The following is a 17,602-nucleotide window of genomic DNA, read 5'->3' as shown; positions in this document are numbered from 1 at the left end:
AAAACTATTTACACCTCACCTTATCTCGGAGCATAATTTGTGGCTAGAAATACATACATTTAAAAAGCATTCTACTACCCAGAATTTTTTCAAAATATCAGTTATAAATAGAAATCAAAACAGGGAAATGATTCCTTTTCTGCTGTAAAGGGAAGGAAAAGAAAGCACATACTCTTGAAAATCACAGGCTGAATTTCATATGTGAAAAAATATAGTGGTGTGCTTATACCTTAAATGCCAATAACTGCCTATGCTAATTGTAAGGATGTGCCATACGTATTTGAATGAAATTCAGTGCAACTAACCACTCAACTGCAATAAAGTGCATATATGAATATCCATGCATTTTTTGTGCTGACAGTTTAAGTCCTGAAAACTTAAAACAGGAATCTCAGTTTCAGACATAGACGTCTTATGTACGACCCTTCATGCTCATATTGTTTCATACAGGCATTTGCTATAATGACAAATTTCCATCCTCTGTTCCAGATACTGGCGATACCTATTCTGTTACGGAATAAACAAGGAAAGAAATATTTATGGATTATGTTTCCTTCAACTGCTGCACTTCTCTCATGGAACTTTGCAAATTAAATTCTGATCCCACAGTAAGTCAACAAGTCAGCTTCCCTGAAAAATTATTACTGTGTTACTTTCACTGAATATCTTCCAAATTAGTGTGCAGTGCTGGATTTGTTAAACAAAACATCTGTCCCTGATTATAAAGTAAAATAGATTCATCCACACAGAGCTGGACTCCAGTTGAAGTCTCCTCTCCCCCCACAACACAGAGGCATTCGCAGCCCATCCAGAGCCAGGAAGGGAAGTCACAGCTTGCAATTGCACTGTAGTTGGTGACAAGAATAAGATCAACTTGTTAAATCTAGTCATAGACTCAATCCCGAAGTCTGTTACACATAGGGTGTCCCCTGTAAAAGTGGATCTGAGGTACAGAAAAGCAGTGATAGAACAACTAAGGGAAGAAGCTGCATGTAGAACTCTGGCCTTCTGAGCCTTTACTCCACCTCTGGACTTGCTCACTCTTATGAGAATTTCTTTTTCAAAAAAAAGACAATTTCTTCCAGACTTTAATTTTTAAACTCTATTTTCTATGCAGCAGAAATGGCAGAAATAGGGGTTTCATCAGCACGTTTCCACCCACTGAGAAATTACTCACCTCCTGGCTTTGTGCAGGCTCCAAGTAAATTGACAACATTGAGATGATGGCCAATATGAATGAGGATCTTCAGTTCTGACATAAGCGCTCTATGCTCACTATGGGTTGCACCCTCTGCAGAAGTAAAATGACCCAAATCAGGAACATGACAGACATAAAGGCTTTCCCCCTCCTCCTCTGCACCCTCTTCTTCTATTTTTCCAGCCCATCTAGTGAGAAGTGCACCCTCTGGGATACAGACCCCAACTACTGGCAGACCCATTTTGCTGCCCCAGCTACATCCTCCTGTTTTCATAAACAGTGTGTCTGGGAACTGCAGCTTTCGTCTTTCTTGTAGCAAATGTGAGGTACTGTAATACGATTTAAACTGAGGAGAAAGCTGTTCAAAACTACAACTCATTTTAGAGTGTGCCTAAGCCACTCTCTGAGACTTGTAGAAACATCCCTGCATAAGGCAAAACAGATATGTGCAATCTGCTTACAGGAGCAAGTTTGTATTCTGAACCTGAGTAGATCTGTAAAGCAATGGCTAAGAAACTGGTCACATCGCTCCAACTATTGATAAGGTAAAGGCATGTACTTTCCCTAATCATTGCTTCATGACCAACTGTTAAGCTAACCTTGAATGCATCATTGGTACAAACATTTTTATTATTTTCTATCGACTGGTTATAGCATTGGCTGCATCGTGCATTCAAGGTGAAGTTTCAGTTGCCATTTTTACCTTTAAGCATTTTGACTGCCACTGTTTTGCAGGTAGCAGTTTTGTCGATTCCAAATGCGTCTGCTTCTATGACCTGGCCAAAAGCTCCACGCCCAAGAGGTTTACCTTGAAACAAGAAGATCAATAGACTGATTTATTTGTCTGGCAGAGGGTAAAATATGCTGAATAAAAAAGCAAATGCAAACTGAATTTATATATCAAAAATTAACATAAGCCTGATAATGGGGAGAGCATGCATTATATCCTATGGGACTGGAGAGCCCACACAGAGATCCTGCATCAGGGCAGCCCCACAGCAAGCCAGGACCTGAAACACCCCTAGACACAGGGCTGGCTGCACTATCACTAAAGGACTCATGCAATGAAGACATACCTAGCTTCAGCCTGTCTCTAGGAAACTCCCACTTGCTGGCATCATATGGGAGTCGTTCACAGTGTTCGTCTATAGGGACTTCATCAGGATCCATGATGATTGACAAGTAGCCAGTCTTCATGTCCCCTCCATTGGCCTGGAAAATTATATTAGTTGTAGATGAACAGATTTTTTTTACTGGCAACGTGCAGGCAAAGTGCCATTTTCTCACTCTGTAGTGTTCCACTAGTTCCCAGAAATGCCAGGCTGCCATTTCCCTATGTCATGTCATCATGAGTGTGATCATCGTTAATTACTTGCACTTTTTTTTTTAGTAAACAAAACCAGCTGAAACATTTTTTATCTTATGAGGGCCTGTTCAATTAAAAACAAATTTCTGTGCCCCCAGTTCCAGGCAAGAATGTTACAGCATGGAGAGAAAAAATGTGTCTGTTGATTTAAGAACAATGGAAAGAAGCAACACAAAAGGCCTCAAGTCAGTTCTCATTTGTCATGCAAGACCAGTGCTGATAAGACAGTAGGAGAATTTTTTCATTACCCGCTTAACGGTCCGGAGGATGATTACAAGAAGCAACCAGAAGAACATGGCAATCACTGCAGTGCCAACGAGGATAATGAGCTCCAGATTTGTTTTCTCTTCAGCGCCTGGGAAGAAATAACTGAATATCTGAGTGATAGTTGGAAGCACATTGGTTTTGTTCATTCATTAATGTAGAGAATGGAAGTCCTTGTTTTGAAGGTTCGTTTTAAAAGTGCAACATGGAGCAAGGAAGCAAAAACAAAACAAAAAGTATGTTTTTCTAATATTGGAATATTACGCTTCATTTTGTGCTGTTTTACACACCACACGATTCCTTAGTATCAACACTGTTCCAAGGACAGCATCTGGACCTTTGTCAAATAATAAAAAGTAAAATCTCTCATTTTAAAAATAAATCATTGTTTTGGAATACTCAAAATGAATGACCCTTTCTCCAGAAACTCAAACAATCCCCCCCATCATATAGTAAATAAAGTGCTCTGAGAATGACCCAGAGAACAATCTCTCTCTTGTCTCTTTACATGCTTCAGCTGGAGCATGAAAAAATGTGGTTCTACAATAGCATGCGAAAATAAGGACTTCTTCACAACACCCCTTTTCCAGTAAAACATTCTCCAGCAGACACCACATGATTATCTATTAAAGTTCAGGAGCAGCTCTCTTTTTCAGGTCCCTTTGGCCACATCATGCTCCTGTACTTCATCCCTTTTGCCACTACAGATTTTCTCACACAGGAGCACACTCCATTGCATGACCTTGACGAGCTCCACTATAAATTTGAGTGAAACAGTATGTCCTGCACAGATTTCCAGCTTTTACAGACATGCCCCACCCATATTTACCACATCAGCTGAAACCTGCATTGATGTCAGCTGCAGATAATTTCCACCCCATGTAAACATATTGCCCAACATCTTAATATCCTAATGGGATCTATAAGAATAACAGGATACTGCTTTAATTATCTTAACAGAACAGATCAGACAATCACCCTGACTTATAAGACAGAGTTTTGTGAAGGATTTAGTAACTAATTTTTGCAAACCTACTGATACCAAAGTCAAGGAGCTTTTACTTCGAGGATTCTCATTGCAAAGTCTGAACTCTTGGTGGAAAGTCCATCATGGTTCCAGCTACTCAGACTGCAGGCTAATCTCTCCTTAGGATTTATTGCATATTATTGCAAGTGCATTTTGGTGTGCCACAACAGGACTGGATCAACTGAGACAGGTCTCACAAACGCTGCTTTCAAACTTCAGTGGATTAAGGCTGGAGTCCTCTAATCCAAAAACCCTACCTGTTTCTATCACTGAAATGGGATATCAATCACAACAGACTCCACAGTTTTCACTCTGTTTTGCTTCGATGCTGTGACAGCAATGACATAGTTTAAAAAGTTACAACTGTTAAAAAACATAATATGACAATTATGTTACCAAGACAACAGAGATGTCACAGGATACCTGTAGGCTGGCACAGATTCTGCTTCTTAGGTTTGCATGTAATATAGGTTGCAGATATTTTTGTGCAACTTGCTTTTGTTGAAAAGCAATAAACAGCATTGAGGAGAAGAAAGCATCAGCATCAACAGCTGAAGTTACAATGATTATGACAGCACCCAGTTTGAGCTTGATAGAAATGGTCAGAAATTTTTGCAAACCCCATATTGTATTTTCAGATCTTCCATCAGGATAGCCGGTAGATTTTCCTTTCAGTGACCATAACGATTTCATGCACAATCTGGAAAGAAGCTAACACTAACCTTCCACAGAAAAAAAAGCCACTGCTTTTCTGCATCCGAGGACATTGCAGGCAAGGCAGGTATATAGCCCTCCATCTTCTTTCCTCACTCGACGTATGGTTAGTGTTTTGTTTCCGTCTTTCAAAACAATACCTGGAAAAAAAATGATGATTCTTAGTTCTGCTATTTTTATGCCAGTTTGTATTTAAAAATCAAAATGAAACTTATCAGGGTGAAAATTAGCAGAGAGAACTATGAAAGAAAGCCCTTAAGTGACAGAAAATTTGTAGCAAAGGAGCAATCCTCACCTGAATCTTCAACAAGTGTTTCATTATTTTTAAACCACATGATGTCTGGAGGAGGAATGCCATTTGCTGTGCATGACACTTCTATGGTCTCACCAATGTTTGTTGTCTGATTTTCCAAATTTCCTATAAGTGTAGGTGCCATGGGCTCTGTTGGTTCAAAAATAATGCAAAATTACTGACCATTTAAGAAAACATCCATTTTTGCAGTAACAGCATTTAATGACAATATACACGCTTGGCTCAGTAATAAAGTCTGAAATCCTTTTATAACACTATCAGACACAGATTCATGTTAAGATCATAGTCGAACTTCCACATGACATGAAAAACTACAATAGCCAAGAAAATTTTAACAGTATTGATACAACCTGCTTTACATGGCTTAATTTGTAACCGCTCAAGCTGCTTAGGGAAGAGTGAATAGGTAGGAAATTGCGCCCCTCACATTTCTTTTTTCAGGTTCAATACAAGAAGTTTGACATTCAATCCATCAAATGTCCATTCAGGAAAGCCCAGGAACATGTACAGGTATTTTCCTGAATCTGCCTAATCAATCGAGATACCTATGTCCCAAAGCAAAGTCATCACTATTTGTGTGAAAAGCTGATTGATTATCAGCTTGCATCACTTGCGCCTGAATACCAGCCTCATCTCACAACAGTTTTAAGTTATAGACACTACTTCAAACCCAAGATTCAGTGACAAAAAGCTGTAGCATTAATTCCATGAAGACATGCATGTATAAGCAGCTAGAGGGAAAAATAATGTTTTGAAAAATATAATTGAGACGTTATCGAGCTAAACATATGCTATTATTTGTGCAAAAGCCAAACTCATGTCCTTGCACAGCACAGAGGCTTGCTCAGTGTTTCCTCACTGGTACTGATGAAATGGTAAGCCCCTGCTGCCCAGACAAGCCCCAGCCCTCTATTCTGCAGCTTTTAACATGCACAACAATCCCTTTACTTACAACATATGGTTTACACATATTTAGCAAACTGAGTGCACCATTAAGCCAACATATGCAAGACCTGAACATACGAAAAACTGGCACTACCGCAGTAAATGAGATCCATACCTTGCACAGTGAGATGCTTCACCAGACAGTGCTGTGTTTTAGCCTTTTTGTCCTGAGCAATGCAAACATAATCTCCTCCGTCCTGGAGGGAGATGTTACGAAGGATGAGCTCTAAGGTGACATTTTCACCATTGGTACTTGAAACTGTTCCATTCAGCTTCTGGAGAGCATTGAGGTTCTTGCAGACGGGCATGGGCAGCCCTCCAAAGGCAGTCTGTGAAGTGTGAGCACTGAGTTTGTACCATGAGAGCTTCTCAAAGGTGAATTTGTCTGCCGTGCACTGCAAGGACATGTTATCCTTCTCTGTGAGCTGACTCTGAGGTTGGAGATTTATTTCAAGCCCCCCTGCAAGTTAAAAAAAAAAAAAAATTCCTACTAGGTTGCACATTTTGCTGTCAACAGTAACTTGAAAAAGCCATTTTACAAATATAGCCTTATTCTCATCTGGTCCAGTTGCAAATAAGGCAATAACACACTGAAAAATCAATCGCTCATGTATGTAAAGGGTATAACCTCATTAAAAGCAATACACTGTAAATGGATCAAAGAAAGGACTGTGTAATGAATATAGTTCCTGTAACTGTAGAAACTTCTTGCAAACTAAGTTGATTCTTAGCATTATCTTATAGTCCATTTTTATATTTAGATGAAAATATTATTTCAGCATGTCAATATGGGGACTGGTTTTCAAAAAGACAGAAGCTCTTTGCCACTGTTTTTGAAAATGTTAATCTTAGCTTTTACAGTACATCTTTACCCATTTTGTAACACTACCATAATTTCTCTGTAGCTCTGTAAAGTGACTGCAGAACACAGCAATCACTCTTGGGACAACAGTGCCCATTTTGCATAATTTTCATGGGAACGTCAGTCCACTGATGCCAGCAGAACTAATCGCTTGGCTGAACTTAGGTGGTGACTAAAAGCTGCATTAGGAAAGCCTGAATTCCTGAAGAATGAATGAATTTTATGAAGGGCAGGAATCAGACAACAACATTGCAGCACCTATCATTAATGAAATAGATAAAATAACATTAATTTGACATAGCTGCTATCAACAGGGTATACTTACTGGTCACATGAAAGGAGATAACTCTCTCACTTGACCCAGCTCTGTTCGTAGCCATACATCTATACAAAGCAGATACATTCGCTGCTTGAATTACGAGGGTGCTCACAGTCTACAAAAGAACAATCCAGCAATTTCATACCACATCAGTACTGAAGTACTTACGTAAGCCAGACCACCCCAAACCTTAGCAAAGTGCAGGTATCTGCACAACCAAAAATCCCTCCTAAAGCACAAGTCCGTGGCACAATGCGAGCCCTGTTTCCTCCTGAGGTTTACATTTTTCCTCAAGTGCGCAACAATCAGGCAGAAGAAAACAAGAAAAATCAGCCTGCCAGAAGGCAGACTTGAGACTATGTGCTAATAAAAGCTGCACTCACAACTTTTTCTGCTCTTCAGTCTCTCCAGCTTCTCCCTATTACATCTAATTCACAAAATAACTCATCTAACTTCAGATAACTAAAAGCTAAGTATTAAAGTCTAAGTAAGTTATGTACCTCAATGGACAATCACTTTGGGTCAGTGTTCTATCTCTGCCTATTGGCTTCAGTAGGATTTTGCATGACTAGCTAACTGCAAGTAGGTCTCCAAGTTAAAGTTAGGTGAAAAGGGTCTCATCTCCAGTGATACATGAGGACTGCGGAGCAGAGCTAATCATCACCAACCAACAGAAGAGAAAATCTACTCACCTTTGTTTTCCCCTCAATGGTAACAACTCGGTGCTTAATTTCAACTTGATTCCCCCCCTTTCTCTCGGAGATCACTTTCCATTTCCTGCACGCATATGGATTGGCTCCTGAGCGAACTTTCCTGAGATGTAAGTGGAGATATATGGGTTAAATAAGATGAATATTTGCCCTTCAAGACAGTGGTTTTGTTTTCTCTTAATAATATTTATCTTAATAATACTTATCTATAAATCAGATGCATCACTTGCCACAGTCTGTGGAAGAGTATGTTTCTGGAAACATTTCTATTAAAATGCACCCTATCACCTTGTGAGACCTTTAAGCTCTGTAAAATAAGGAATCCCCAAGCCTAAAGGTGATTTTCCTAATTAATCTGCCTGCGTGAGCTCAATCAGGATGCTTGGAGGGAAGCAGCTATTCTGGGAAACAAGCCTCCATTCATAAATGTATGATTCAAGTTAATTTAGTTCAAAGGAAGACAGAGACACAAAAATCACTGAACTCTCTACAAGAATTTCTTGAGGACAGTAGCAATTGTATAGGAAGTAACCAGGCACCAACGGAAGAAACTAGTGGAAATCATCTTAAAAACAACAACAGGAAACAAGAATGCTATTTTTTTTCTGGTTTTTTTTTTTTTTAAAGGAAATCTGGGCTTATGGTAGGCCCAGATAAGGAAGGCTGTGTGAATCTCAGTCAGGCACTCTCTCTATCATTCCCCAACATCAATCAGTGCATTTCCTCCAAGATACACTTTCACACAGATGAAGAGCACCATCGCACTCAGCACTTGCACGTAAGAAAAAAATGCATCGCCAAGATCTGTAATTAGCATAAACAGCAAGTTTCCTCTCCTTGGGATGGAGCTTTGGGCCTGCAGTCCACGCAGAAATAAGAGAGGAGTGCAGGCAGACAGCTGCATTTGAACCCCCCCACAAGCCAAGATGCCCTTCAAGAAGGTATGACGGCAACACGCAGACACTGCTGGCTCCTTGCTGTGGGTGGCCCTTGCTTTTGCTGACGATGATGACTCTGGCAGAGCCTGCCTGCCTGTAACCATCTGCCTGTTAAGTACAACAATCTTTTCTTTGTTGACCATTGGGTTGGCACTCAGTAATGAGCCTAGACAAGGGCTGCACCCAAAAAAAACCCCAACCCAAACATCCCATGAGAGCTACGTAAGCTGCAGAAGATGGTAAGCAGTTAGTACTCACTGGGGGCTGAAAGTGCACTCCTCCTCCAGCTGCCAGTGCCAGAGGATGGTGGAGGGTGGTGGGATGGCATAGACAGTGCAGGTGAGCGCCTGCGTTGAGCCATACTTGTAGGAGTCGACAGGAGCCAGCAACGCGTTCTCACCAATCTGGGGAGGAACTGGAGGAGAGAGCTGCAGGTTACACCTCCCACCACCGATGTACACACATTAGACACACAGTGACTAATTTACGCCGTGCCCCATGTCCAGTGCAACGCGGAGCATCTCCAAGGACATGTTGGGTAGAGGTGAACCCGCCCAACACCTTGAGGACCAGGCCTTCAAGATGCAAGGTTTAGGAATCTCTATAAAATCTCCCTTTATTACACCCTAGTTTAAAATGCAGCCCTCAGACTCCCATCATTATGCCTAAACATTAAATGCATATTACTCCCTAGCCCCGACCCCACTGCACGTAGTCCTGCTGCCCTCTCCAAGACCTGTTGTCTTCAAAGGACGGGAGGTAGGCTGCTTCCTAGAGAGGAGGAGGAAGAGGAGGAAGGTTGCACAGGGCAGGGCAGAAGAGGAGAGACAGCCTGCATGGGGCAGGAAGGATGGGTGAGGCAGGGCAGGGTCAGGATGGAACAGGGTGGAGGAGGACTCCGTCAGTACAGCCAGCAAGGAAGGCAGGAAAAGAGCAGGATGCAGAGGCAAAGAAATAATATACAGACAACAACAACAAAAAACCTCACACGAAGTATCATCACAACAACAGGAGACTGCAGTCTCTTGACCAGCACTTCCTGGAGCCAGGAGAGATGGGCCACCTCTGCCCTCCCTGGGCTGAGGCTCAAGTGCTCGCCTTCCAGCCACCATCCCCACTTAAATCTTTATTGTTCTAGGATGAATTTAATCCTAAGTATGGCAATACACCACATCCACAGGTGAAAGAAAGGTACCCCTGTAAGCCACTTACCATTCACAAGCAGGGTAAATGTATGTCTCTTCTGCATCTTGTTAGTAGGGTTTGTAAGGACGACAGTGTAATTACCAGCATCCTTTTCACTTGCTTCATTGATCACTAATGAGTAGCCAAGTTTAACTGTATGATTTGCATTGATGACTTTTCCATTTTTATACCTGAAAAAAATATAGAGCGCTTTGAATACTTTAGAGATTTACCTTGACTAAGAATAGCTCAGTTTTTCAACCATGTTGTGACTAGTTTCTTACCATTTTGCCTCTGGTAGAGGATATCCTTTAAACTTGACAGGAATTTTGACTGTATCACCTAGCCTTGTTTCAACCACATTCTCCATTCTCTCCAGGTGAATAAAAGGACTTTCTGCCAAAAAAAAAAAAAATTAACTAAACAATCTTTCCACATGGACAAAAGTGTAAGTGGTCTCCATTGGGGTTAGCATTTAGCAGCAGAACAGTCACAGGAAACTACTGGTAAAGCACAGTTGGCTCCAAACTGGGCTCTGGAGAGATGGACCCACCATAAGAACTGATTCCTTTCCCTCGCTCAGAGGAACAGACCAGTTCCCCCACTGAGGAGTTCTGCAAAGCAGAGACAAAACTCAGCTCTCAGGATGGTGTGCCAACTGTTAGACGAGTGTCAGATCTGTGTGGGTACATATATATATATATACATAAAAGTAAATACATATCATAAAACTGCTTTGATCTACTAATTCCAGGAAAAAATAATATTCAAAACTACAATGAGATAAAATTAGAAACTTTCAGCCTCTTCTCAAGCATGTATTTGAACAGTTGCAGTCATGCTATACTTGGAAATTATTTATGTTACTTGTAAGTCATAAACTTGCATTCAGACTAAGAGAGTGATTAGCCTTTTAACTAAGATTCAGGATAGTATGGACTTAATATCTGAAACACTCACTATAGCACATGATCTTGTTTTGGCTCCTGAAGAGAAACAGAAAGAACCCAACAGAAAATTGAGTCTCTCTGGGATTACTGTGCCACATAATAAGTTTGAATGTTAAAAAAAAGAAAAAAAGCCATTAATATTCTGGCTCCTGAGATCAGACCTCAAAGAAACCAGCCTCCTTTAAAATATAAACCCCTTTGTCTGACTCAGTGACTAAAAATGGGGCCATTCTCATGCTGATGATTTTTTTCTAGAGGTAAGCCAATGGAATCACTTAGGCTGTATCCCAAAGTGGCTTGAGAAAAGACTGTACAATGTGGCTTTGTACTTATCTATGCATTTTGCCAAAGTTGCTTCTTTTGCATCATTTCCATACAACCAAAACTCCATTTGATCCATCTATTCATAATGTAAGAGGTGAAAGTTTTATTTTCCAAGCTCCATTCAAATCAAACCGGATTCTTGTCCCACAGAGCCATCATAATCTAGCCTAAGTTCACCTCGGGTAAGAAAAGCAACTCTTGTACAAAGTCATCTACACAAATCCAGGTTTATAGGACCTCAAGGCTGTCGACACAGATAAGGACCAGAGGGTTACCTCAGTTTATTTTACTGCCCATTTTCCTTTATGATTCTACAGCTTTCAGTAACATACAGCAACCTTTAAAAATCTTATCAGCTAAGCTTGTGACGTAAAAATAACCCTACAGTGGGTGCAAGAGAAATACTGTGGCTGAAGTTTGGTTCATTTCTGTCATTTGATTCACCACTGAGATGCCCTCTTCATCACAGTAACCAATCCCAAATTTGAAGCAACAAAAAAACCCTGAAGTAGAAGATGCCCTACCATGGATAATGAAGTAACTGCTGTTCTTCATGTTCATACGGCCACTGGATGCTGCACAAGTATATCGACCTTTGTCACTTAAGGATACGCTGTCAATGGTAAGAGTGCTTACAAACTTCTTTACTTCCCCTGCAGTTGTTTTTAAATCTCTTATTGTTGCACGTTTTTCCTGTAACAGATAAAAAACAGAGGTGTTTGGGAATTTTATTGCTATTCGTCCTGTCAGTCTTTGCACATCTGTATATGCGAGCAATTTCTTTGTGTATTATCATCTACTTTGTCAACAGTATATAGTGGGGAGTGACATTACAAATCAAACCTCGTTGTGATGTTGGCACCTTTAAGTTATTACAGATTTACCTTGATGGAAGGGTAGTCCCATTTAAAATCAATTCCCACATTCAGCTCTGTTCTTACAGTGCAATTGAGGACAAGCTTTTCTCCTACTGCCAGCTCTACTTGGTAGTGTGGGTTCATCGTGAGGTCATAAATTCGGTATCCTAGAGGAAGAAGAAGGCCCATACAAAACATGGTAGTAAGAAGAGAAGATTTTACAGCACTGAGCACCAAATTTCCCAGGTGAATTCTTCAAAACTCCCACTGAAAGTCCCACTGAAACCTCAGCCATGAAGAGGCCCCTCGATGCCCCACTGCAGCACGATGATGGGTGTACAAAAGAGCTTAGTGGGAAGGTATACGCCCGCCCTGAGCATTCCCTATCCAAAACCCACATCAGAGAGCGGCACAGCAGGATGTATGCACTTGATTAGAACCCCCTTGGCAGTAGGAGCAGTTCCTCTGCCTTAGACACCTTCTTCTTACCCTTGTGCAACCTTATCCTTGTAAAACTAAAGCAGATACATCCCCACCCTCAGCAATAAGTGGGAAGTTTATTAAGAATGGCAGTCTGGCATGGATAAAATTATCCAGTTTCCCTTGTGCAATAAAATATTTTAAAATATACCAAACCAGAATATTCTGAATGCAGAAATTCTGCAGAAATTCTGAATTTGCTTCAAATCAGGATGAAGACAGCTGAATGTTGTGGAGAACCAAAAGCCTGCTATAAAGGGTAAAGGGCTGCTTTGCCTTTCTGGCAAGCTAAATGAGACCACCTTGGTGCCAACTAGCCACTTGAAGTCATCATTGTGTCCTCAGAGGCCAAAGAGAAATAGCTGCAGTTCCAGCTCAGGCTTGAGCCTTTGCGGAATGTTATTCTTGGATTTTGATGAACAATAGATGGAATATACTAGGACAGCATAAACCCCATCACAGCCAGGACATAGGTCTGAAGGAGACAAGACAATCTAACTGCTAATGCAGCCTTCAAATTCCCCATTCCCTTGTTACCTCCTGGGAGCAATTCCCTTCAATCCACTGCTGGTGGTTACCTGTCTCTATGGTCAACTACAACTTGGATGCCAGATAAGTGAATAAAGTACAGAATAGAGTGATTTCAGGTAAAAGACTTGCATTGTCTGGGAAAAAAATAAAAATCCCCAGTATCTATGAAATACTGAAAGAAGCACTTGTCCCAGTGATCGACCAGAAAGAACACAATAAATTGCATTTAAAAGTAAAGTAATGTATATCACAACACCCCTTTTACATTAGCTGCATTATCAACATTGAATAACCAAAAGTCCAACCAGACGTATTTGGATCAGTATGTTGCAGTAAGCAAAATAACATTGGTTATACATTAAAAAAAAGAAAACTTTGGCTTACCTACAACTGCGACTATATATATCATACTCTGATAGCTTTCATCATCTATTTTAGCTTCACAGAAGACCATGCCCGCATAGTTGATTAAATTACTGGGTATAGTGAAGCCTTTTTTATTATTCCACGAAATTGATTTACCATCAGGAACAAATATCTTTTCTGGGTATTTCTGTTTGAAATATTGATAAAATACATAGTCAGATTTCAAAAATCAAACAACTCTGAATTTTCAAGTCTGCTATTTTCCTCAACTGCAGGGTCTCAGTTTTAACATCCTAGTTCAGGCAATCTCCCTTCCATAGGCAACCCCCCTCACTTTGAGAGCACAGGATTATGGATGAGTACAGCCACAGCACTCACCTTGTAATTACAGGCTGTAAAACTCCCAAGGATGAAAAGAAATTTTTAAGAAATGTATTTATGCCTTAAGCAATGTATTTATGTCACAGTGATTTCAAACTAAGTCTTATAATGGTAACAGGTTTTTTTCCTTACCGCATGTAGAGATACATTGAGATTTGAAACAGTTCCAAGGCACGGCACTACCACAGTTTTATTCTTAGTAATATATACAATGCCAAGTTGATCACTAACTGAAGTCACAAATGGAGATCTGTAATCTAGAAGAAAATTCAGTTAGGAAATGGATATTATTCATCATGTGATCATGGAGGAAACACCCAATTTTGGGGTTTTTTCCCGTTTATTTGTTCTAAAATCAGTTTTATGCTTTTCTGTGTGGTAAAACGCTCATACAATGAGACCAAATAGGCAGAGGTATTTTAACAGCTACTCCTCAGCTTTACAATACCGTTGTTCTCACAACAGTAGGCAGCAGCAGTGTGCACTTGGAGAATAGTTTCCTGCCACCACAGCCTGACAAAAATCCAAATTTTGTATTTTTTGAAAGTCACACTTTCCTTGCATAAGTACTATGGGAAATATCAGTTAAAAGTAGTGACGTGCTACATTAGTTCCCCCAACAGCAGCATATTTTCCAAAGTCAGATAAAAAAAAATGTGTGTTTGTGATCTTACAAAACAAGCTAACTCATGTATATAATAGCAGCCCATATCTCAAAATGCTAACTGTAAGTTAACAATAGAAAGGAAACAGGGAAACAGCAGAAAATGGATATCAAACCATCAGCACAGAAAGGCAGATGCCTTAATGAATGCACCTACTTAAGCTGAGTTTATAACTGAAGGCTTTGCAGTGCCTGTGACACCCAGCTGTGTTCCTACCAATACAACTGACAGCCTGAGTTTGAAAACTTAGCTGTTAGAGCTTAAATAGATTTTGCCATCACAGTTAGCAAATCTATGGAAGTTTATGATTTGAGGTAGGTGGGGCAGTGTTCAATGGCATCAGATAGTACAAACTGTAAAAGGGATTGGATCTGCTTGTTTTAATAAATATACCATTTCTGTAATCCCCCCTCATATGAAACACTTGCTGAGGTCAGTAATAGTTCTGCGTTCATGAGGACAGGCACAGAGCACAGCAGAGCTATGTATGCTAAGTTCTGGGTGGAGAAGAAACGTGAAGTACTGCGTATGGCAGGTCGGTTCAAAATTACAGGTACAAAGGCTTTCCTGCAGCTAGCATATTGACATGTAACTACACAACATGAAACCAGGAAAAACAGCAGTCTCACAGGATCAAAAGTTCTAGGATTAAGACATTTTGATGTCAAAACCATTTTAAGATACTTGATATCCCTTATTCCTCTTGATTCTAGGGGAAAAAACACCTAAGAAATGCGTAAGCACTTACCTTGAACATATATGTAAATGGTTGTAGATGCCTGGTTGTCCCTGTAAAGGCACTTATAGTCCCCTGTGTCATTTCCAATGACTTTGAGGAGCGTAAGTGTCTTGCAGTAGGGGCCATCACTGCATTCTGTCACAGAGATACGCTTCTCAGCACTGCTTTGGTTGTTTGGCCAGGACCACTCCAGTGGTCTCTGACCGCTGGGAAAGCAAATGTTAAGAGAACCATGAGCACGCAACAGGCACTGGTATCAATGCCAAGATAGCAAACCCCAGCCCTGCATGTCTCTGTCTGTGGGAAGGAATGGGCTTCATCCCATCACATGAAGCATCAAGCCACATAGGATAAATTCACATAAATCAAACTGTTGTTAATATCTATGAGGAAGCTACTTGAGGTACATGTTCCACTAAATGTAAGTGACATAGCACCCAAAAAGCAAGAGTCAATAGTGTGGCTTCCCAGTGGGTTCCGCAAGTACTCAACTAATGCTTCCTCCTCCCGGCCTCCCCACACTCCTCAGCTCTCCCTTCTGCAATCCTGTAAGATCATTTCTACAGTCTGCTAGGGTACAGTGATGGGGGGGCACAAAGGGAGCAGGGAGAAACACGAGCAGTGATGGGGGAGAGACTGAATTGCTTGTGATTCTGTATAAAAAATCATTACATAAATCACCCCTGCCAAAATCACACTGGACACATTTGCCCTTACCTGCAAGTAATATTTAGAGTAGCATTTGCAGTTATTGTGAGGACATCTTTTTGGATGCTAAGGGTCGGTTGATCCAGAGAAATAAATAAACCTGCAAAATCACATAAAAAACCCAAACCTCAAATCAATGCAATAAACAAAGTAAACACTACTCAATAAAACAAAAAGTATATAGGAATATGCAGCATGTTTTGAGCAGACACTCTTACATTGCGGGCTTACGAGTAAAGGCTAAATAATGACTTTTCACACATCCCAGAAAGTTCAAAAACTCTGTCATAACAGGAAGCAAAGGCAGATGGTCAGGAGCTAGCAGCAGAGCACTACAATTCAGCCGGCCAGGGTGGAGTTCCTGTTTTCTTGCGTTGCCAACTTCAAGGTCTAACAAGAGGATGTGGGACATTGAAATGTAGTGAACCTTCATCTGATGATCTCACTCCCTGGGGAAAGGGATTACCAACTTTTCTTATAATAAATTTAATATACTTGTGTTCTTCGAGACTGCTGATCAATGAATTATGGAAAGAAACTATTTTTCCCGTTTGTCACAAATCTGAGATCCCATGAATTTGTTTGATCCCATGATTTTCTGAGATTATCTCTTTCTTCCAAGCAGCTTTGTGAAAAATCTGTTTGTGCTGGACTTCATTCACACGAGGGGTTGCATCGTGCCCACTCCAAACCACCTGCGCTCACAGGGGATGCCATTTGGGTGCTGGTGCTTTCTCTGTGACAACAGCCCGGCTTGCGCAACATTTGTGAGGATGATAGAAAGAGATTTTCTGATCTCCCTGGCTGGTCCTAGTAGGGTCAGGAATCCTGCCTTACTGGGATGAGCCAGCAGCCCCGGCCGGGACGGCTCAGCCAGCTATGACGGGCAACGAGAAAGTAAGGCCAGCTCGGGACCTTCCCTGTTTCCCCAGTATTTCCCCACGCTTTGATCTCTGGCATTCCAAGCAGGTCGTTGGCTGATGACGGGTTTCCCGCACTTGGCTCCAGGAACATTTTGCTCTTGGAAACAAGGGTTGATGCTGGAGCCAAGCGAGCAGGACACTGCGCCACGGCAAGAGACAGGCCGGCCAGGCAGGAGAGGGCGAGAGGACAGGGCAGGACCCGAGAGGACATCAAGCTCTGTGCACCCCGTCCCACCGCGGGGCTCTCGCATCGCCCACCCGCTCCGCCGGCCCCGACATCCCCAAGGCTCCCCTACCGCAGCATCCCCTCTCCTCGGGGCCCCGTGGGGCTCCCCGAAAGGCCAGACCCCGCGCAAGCGACGCTTTTCCGAGGGCTTACCGGGAGCCACGCACAGCAGGACCGCCAGCAGCCGCGCCGCACCGAGCTCCATCCCGCAACGCCGGGGAGCGCTCTGCCCGACGGCGCCCTCGGGGCGGCAGCCGAGCCGAGCCCTGATGAGCCGAGACGAGCCCAGACGAGCCGAGCCCAACCGAGCCGAGCCCCGACGAGCAGCTCCGCACCGCCCGGCGGGGATGCGGGTCCCCGTCGAGCCGCGCCGCCCCCCCAGCCCGGGGCGGGGCCTGCAGCCGCGGCTCCGCCCGCCGGGGATGCTCGGGCAGCCCCCGGCGATCCCGGCCCGGCCCCGCGGCCAGGAGGTTTCGTAGAATCATAAAGTCACCAGGCTGGGAGAGACCCACCGGATCATCGAGTCCGACCATTCCTATCAAACACTAAACCATGTCCCTCAGCGCCTCGTCCACCCGTCCCTTAAACACCTCCAGGGAAGGTGACTCAAC

At 42.2% G+C, this 17,602-nt stretch overlaps 1 protein-coding gene across 1 annotated transcript in view; it reads right to left on the bottom strand.

Moving 5' to 3' along the window:
* Nucleotides 1–17,332, bottom strand: part of KDR (kinase insert domain receptor) — a 31,444-nt gene extending 14,112 nt beyond the window's left edge. Inside the window, exons 1-19 of the mRNA XM_069856000.1 lie at nt 17,145–17,332; nt 15,852–15,942; nt 15,144–15,340; nt 13,863–13,987; nt 13,368–13,536; nt 12,000–12,139; nt 11,640–11,808; nt 10,126–10,237; nt 9,869–10,032; nt 8,915–9,071; nt 7,701–7,821; nt 7,015–7,123; nt 5,943–6,287; nt 4,865–5,011; nt 4,578–4,709; nt 2,813–2,919; nt 2,275–2,410; nt 1,902–2,006; nt 1,178–1,291 (exon numbers count right to left, since the gene is read on the bottom strand). Coding sequence (XP_069712101.1) covers nt 1,178–1,291; nt 1,902–2,006; nt 2,275–2,410; nt 2,813–2,919; nt 4,578–4,709; nt 4,865–5,011; nt 5,943–6,287; nt 7,015–7,123; nt 7,701–7,821; nt 8,915–9,071; nt 9,869–10,032; nt 10,126–10,237; nt 11,640–11,808; nt 12,000–12,139; nt 13,368–13,536; nt 13,863–13,987; nt 15,144–15,340; nt 15,852–15,942; nt 17,145–17,196 — 2,692 coding nt within the window. The 5' untranslated portion in view covers nt 17,197–17,332. The remainder of the gene's footprint in view (nt 1–1,177; nt 1,292–1,901; nt 2,007–2,274; nt 2,411–2,812; nt 2,920–4,577; nt 4,710–4,864; nt 5,012–5,942; nt 6,288–7,014; nt 7,124–7,700; nt 7,822–8,914; nt 9,072–9,868; nt 10,033–10,125; nt 10,238–11,639; nt 11,809–11,999; nt 12,140–13,367; nt 13,537–13,862; nt 13,988–15,143; nt 15,341–15,851; nt 15,943–17,144) is intronic.
* Between the last annotated feature and the right edge of the window lie 270 nt (nt 17,333–17,602).

This window comes from Phaenicophaeus curvirostris, chromosome 4, assembly GCF_032191515.1.
Source record: "Phaenicophaeus curvirostris isolate KB17595 chromosome 4, BPBGC_Pcur_1.0, whole genome shotgun sequence".
NCBI classification, from domain to species: Eukaryota; Metazoa; Chordata; class Aves; order Cuculiformes; family Cuculidae; genus Phaenicophaeus; species Phaenicophaeus curvirostris.
This window is presented reverse-complemented; position numbering and strand designations above follow the sequence as displayed.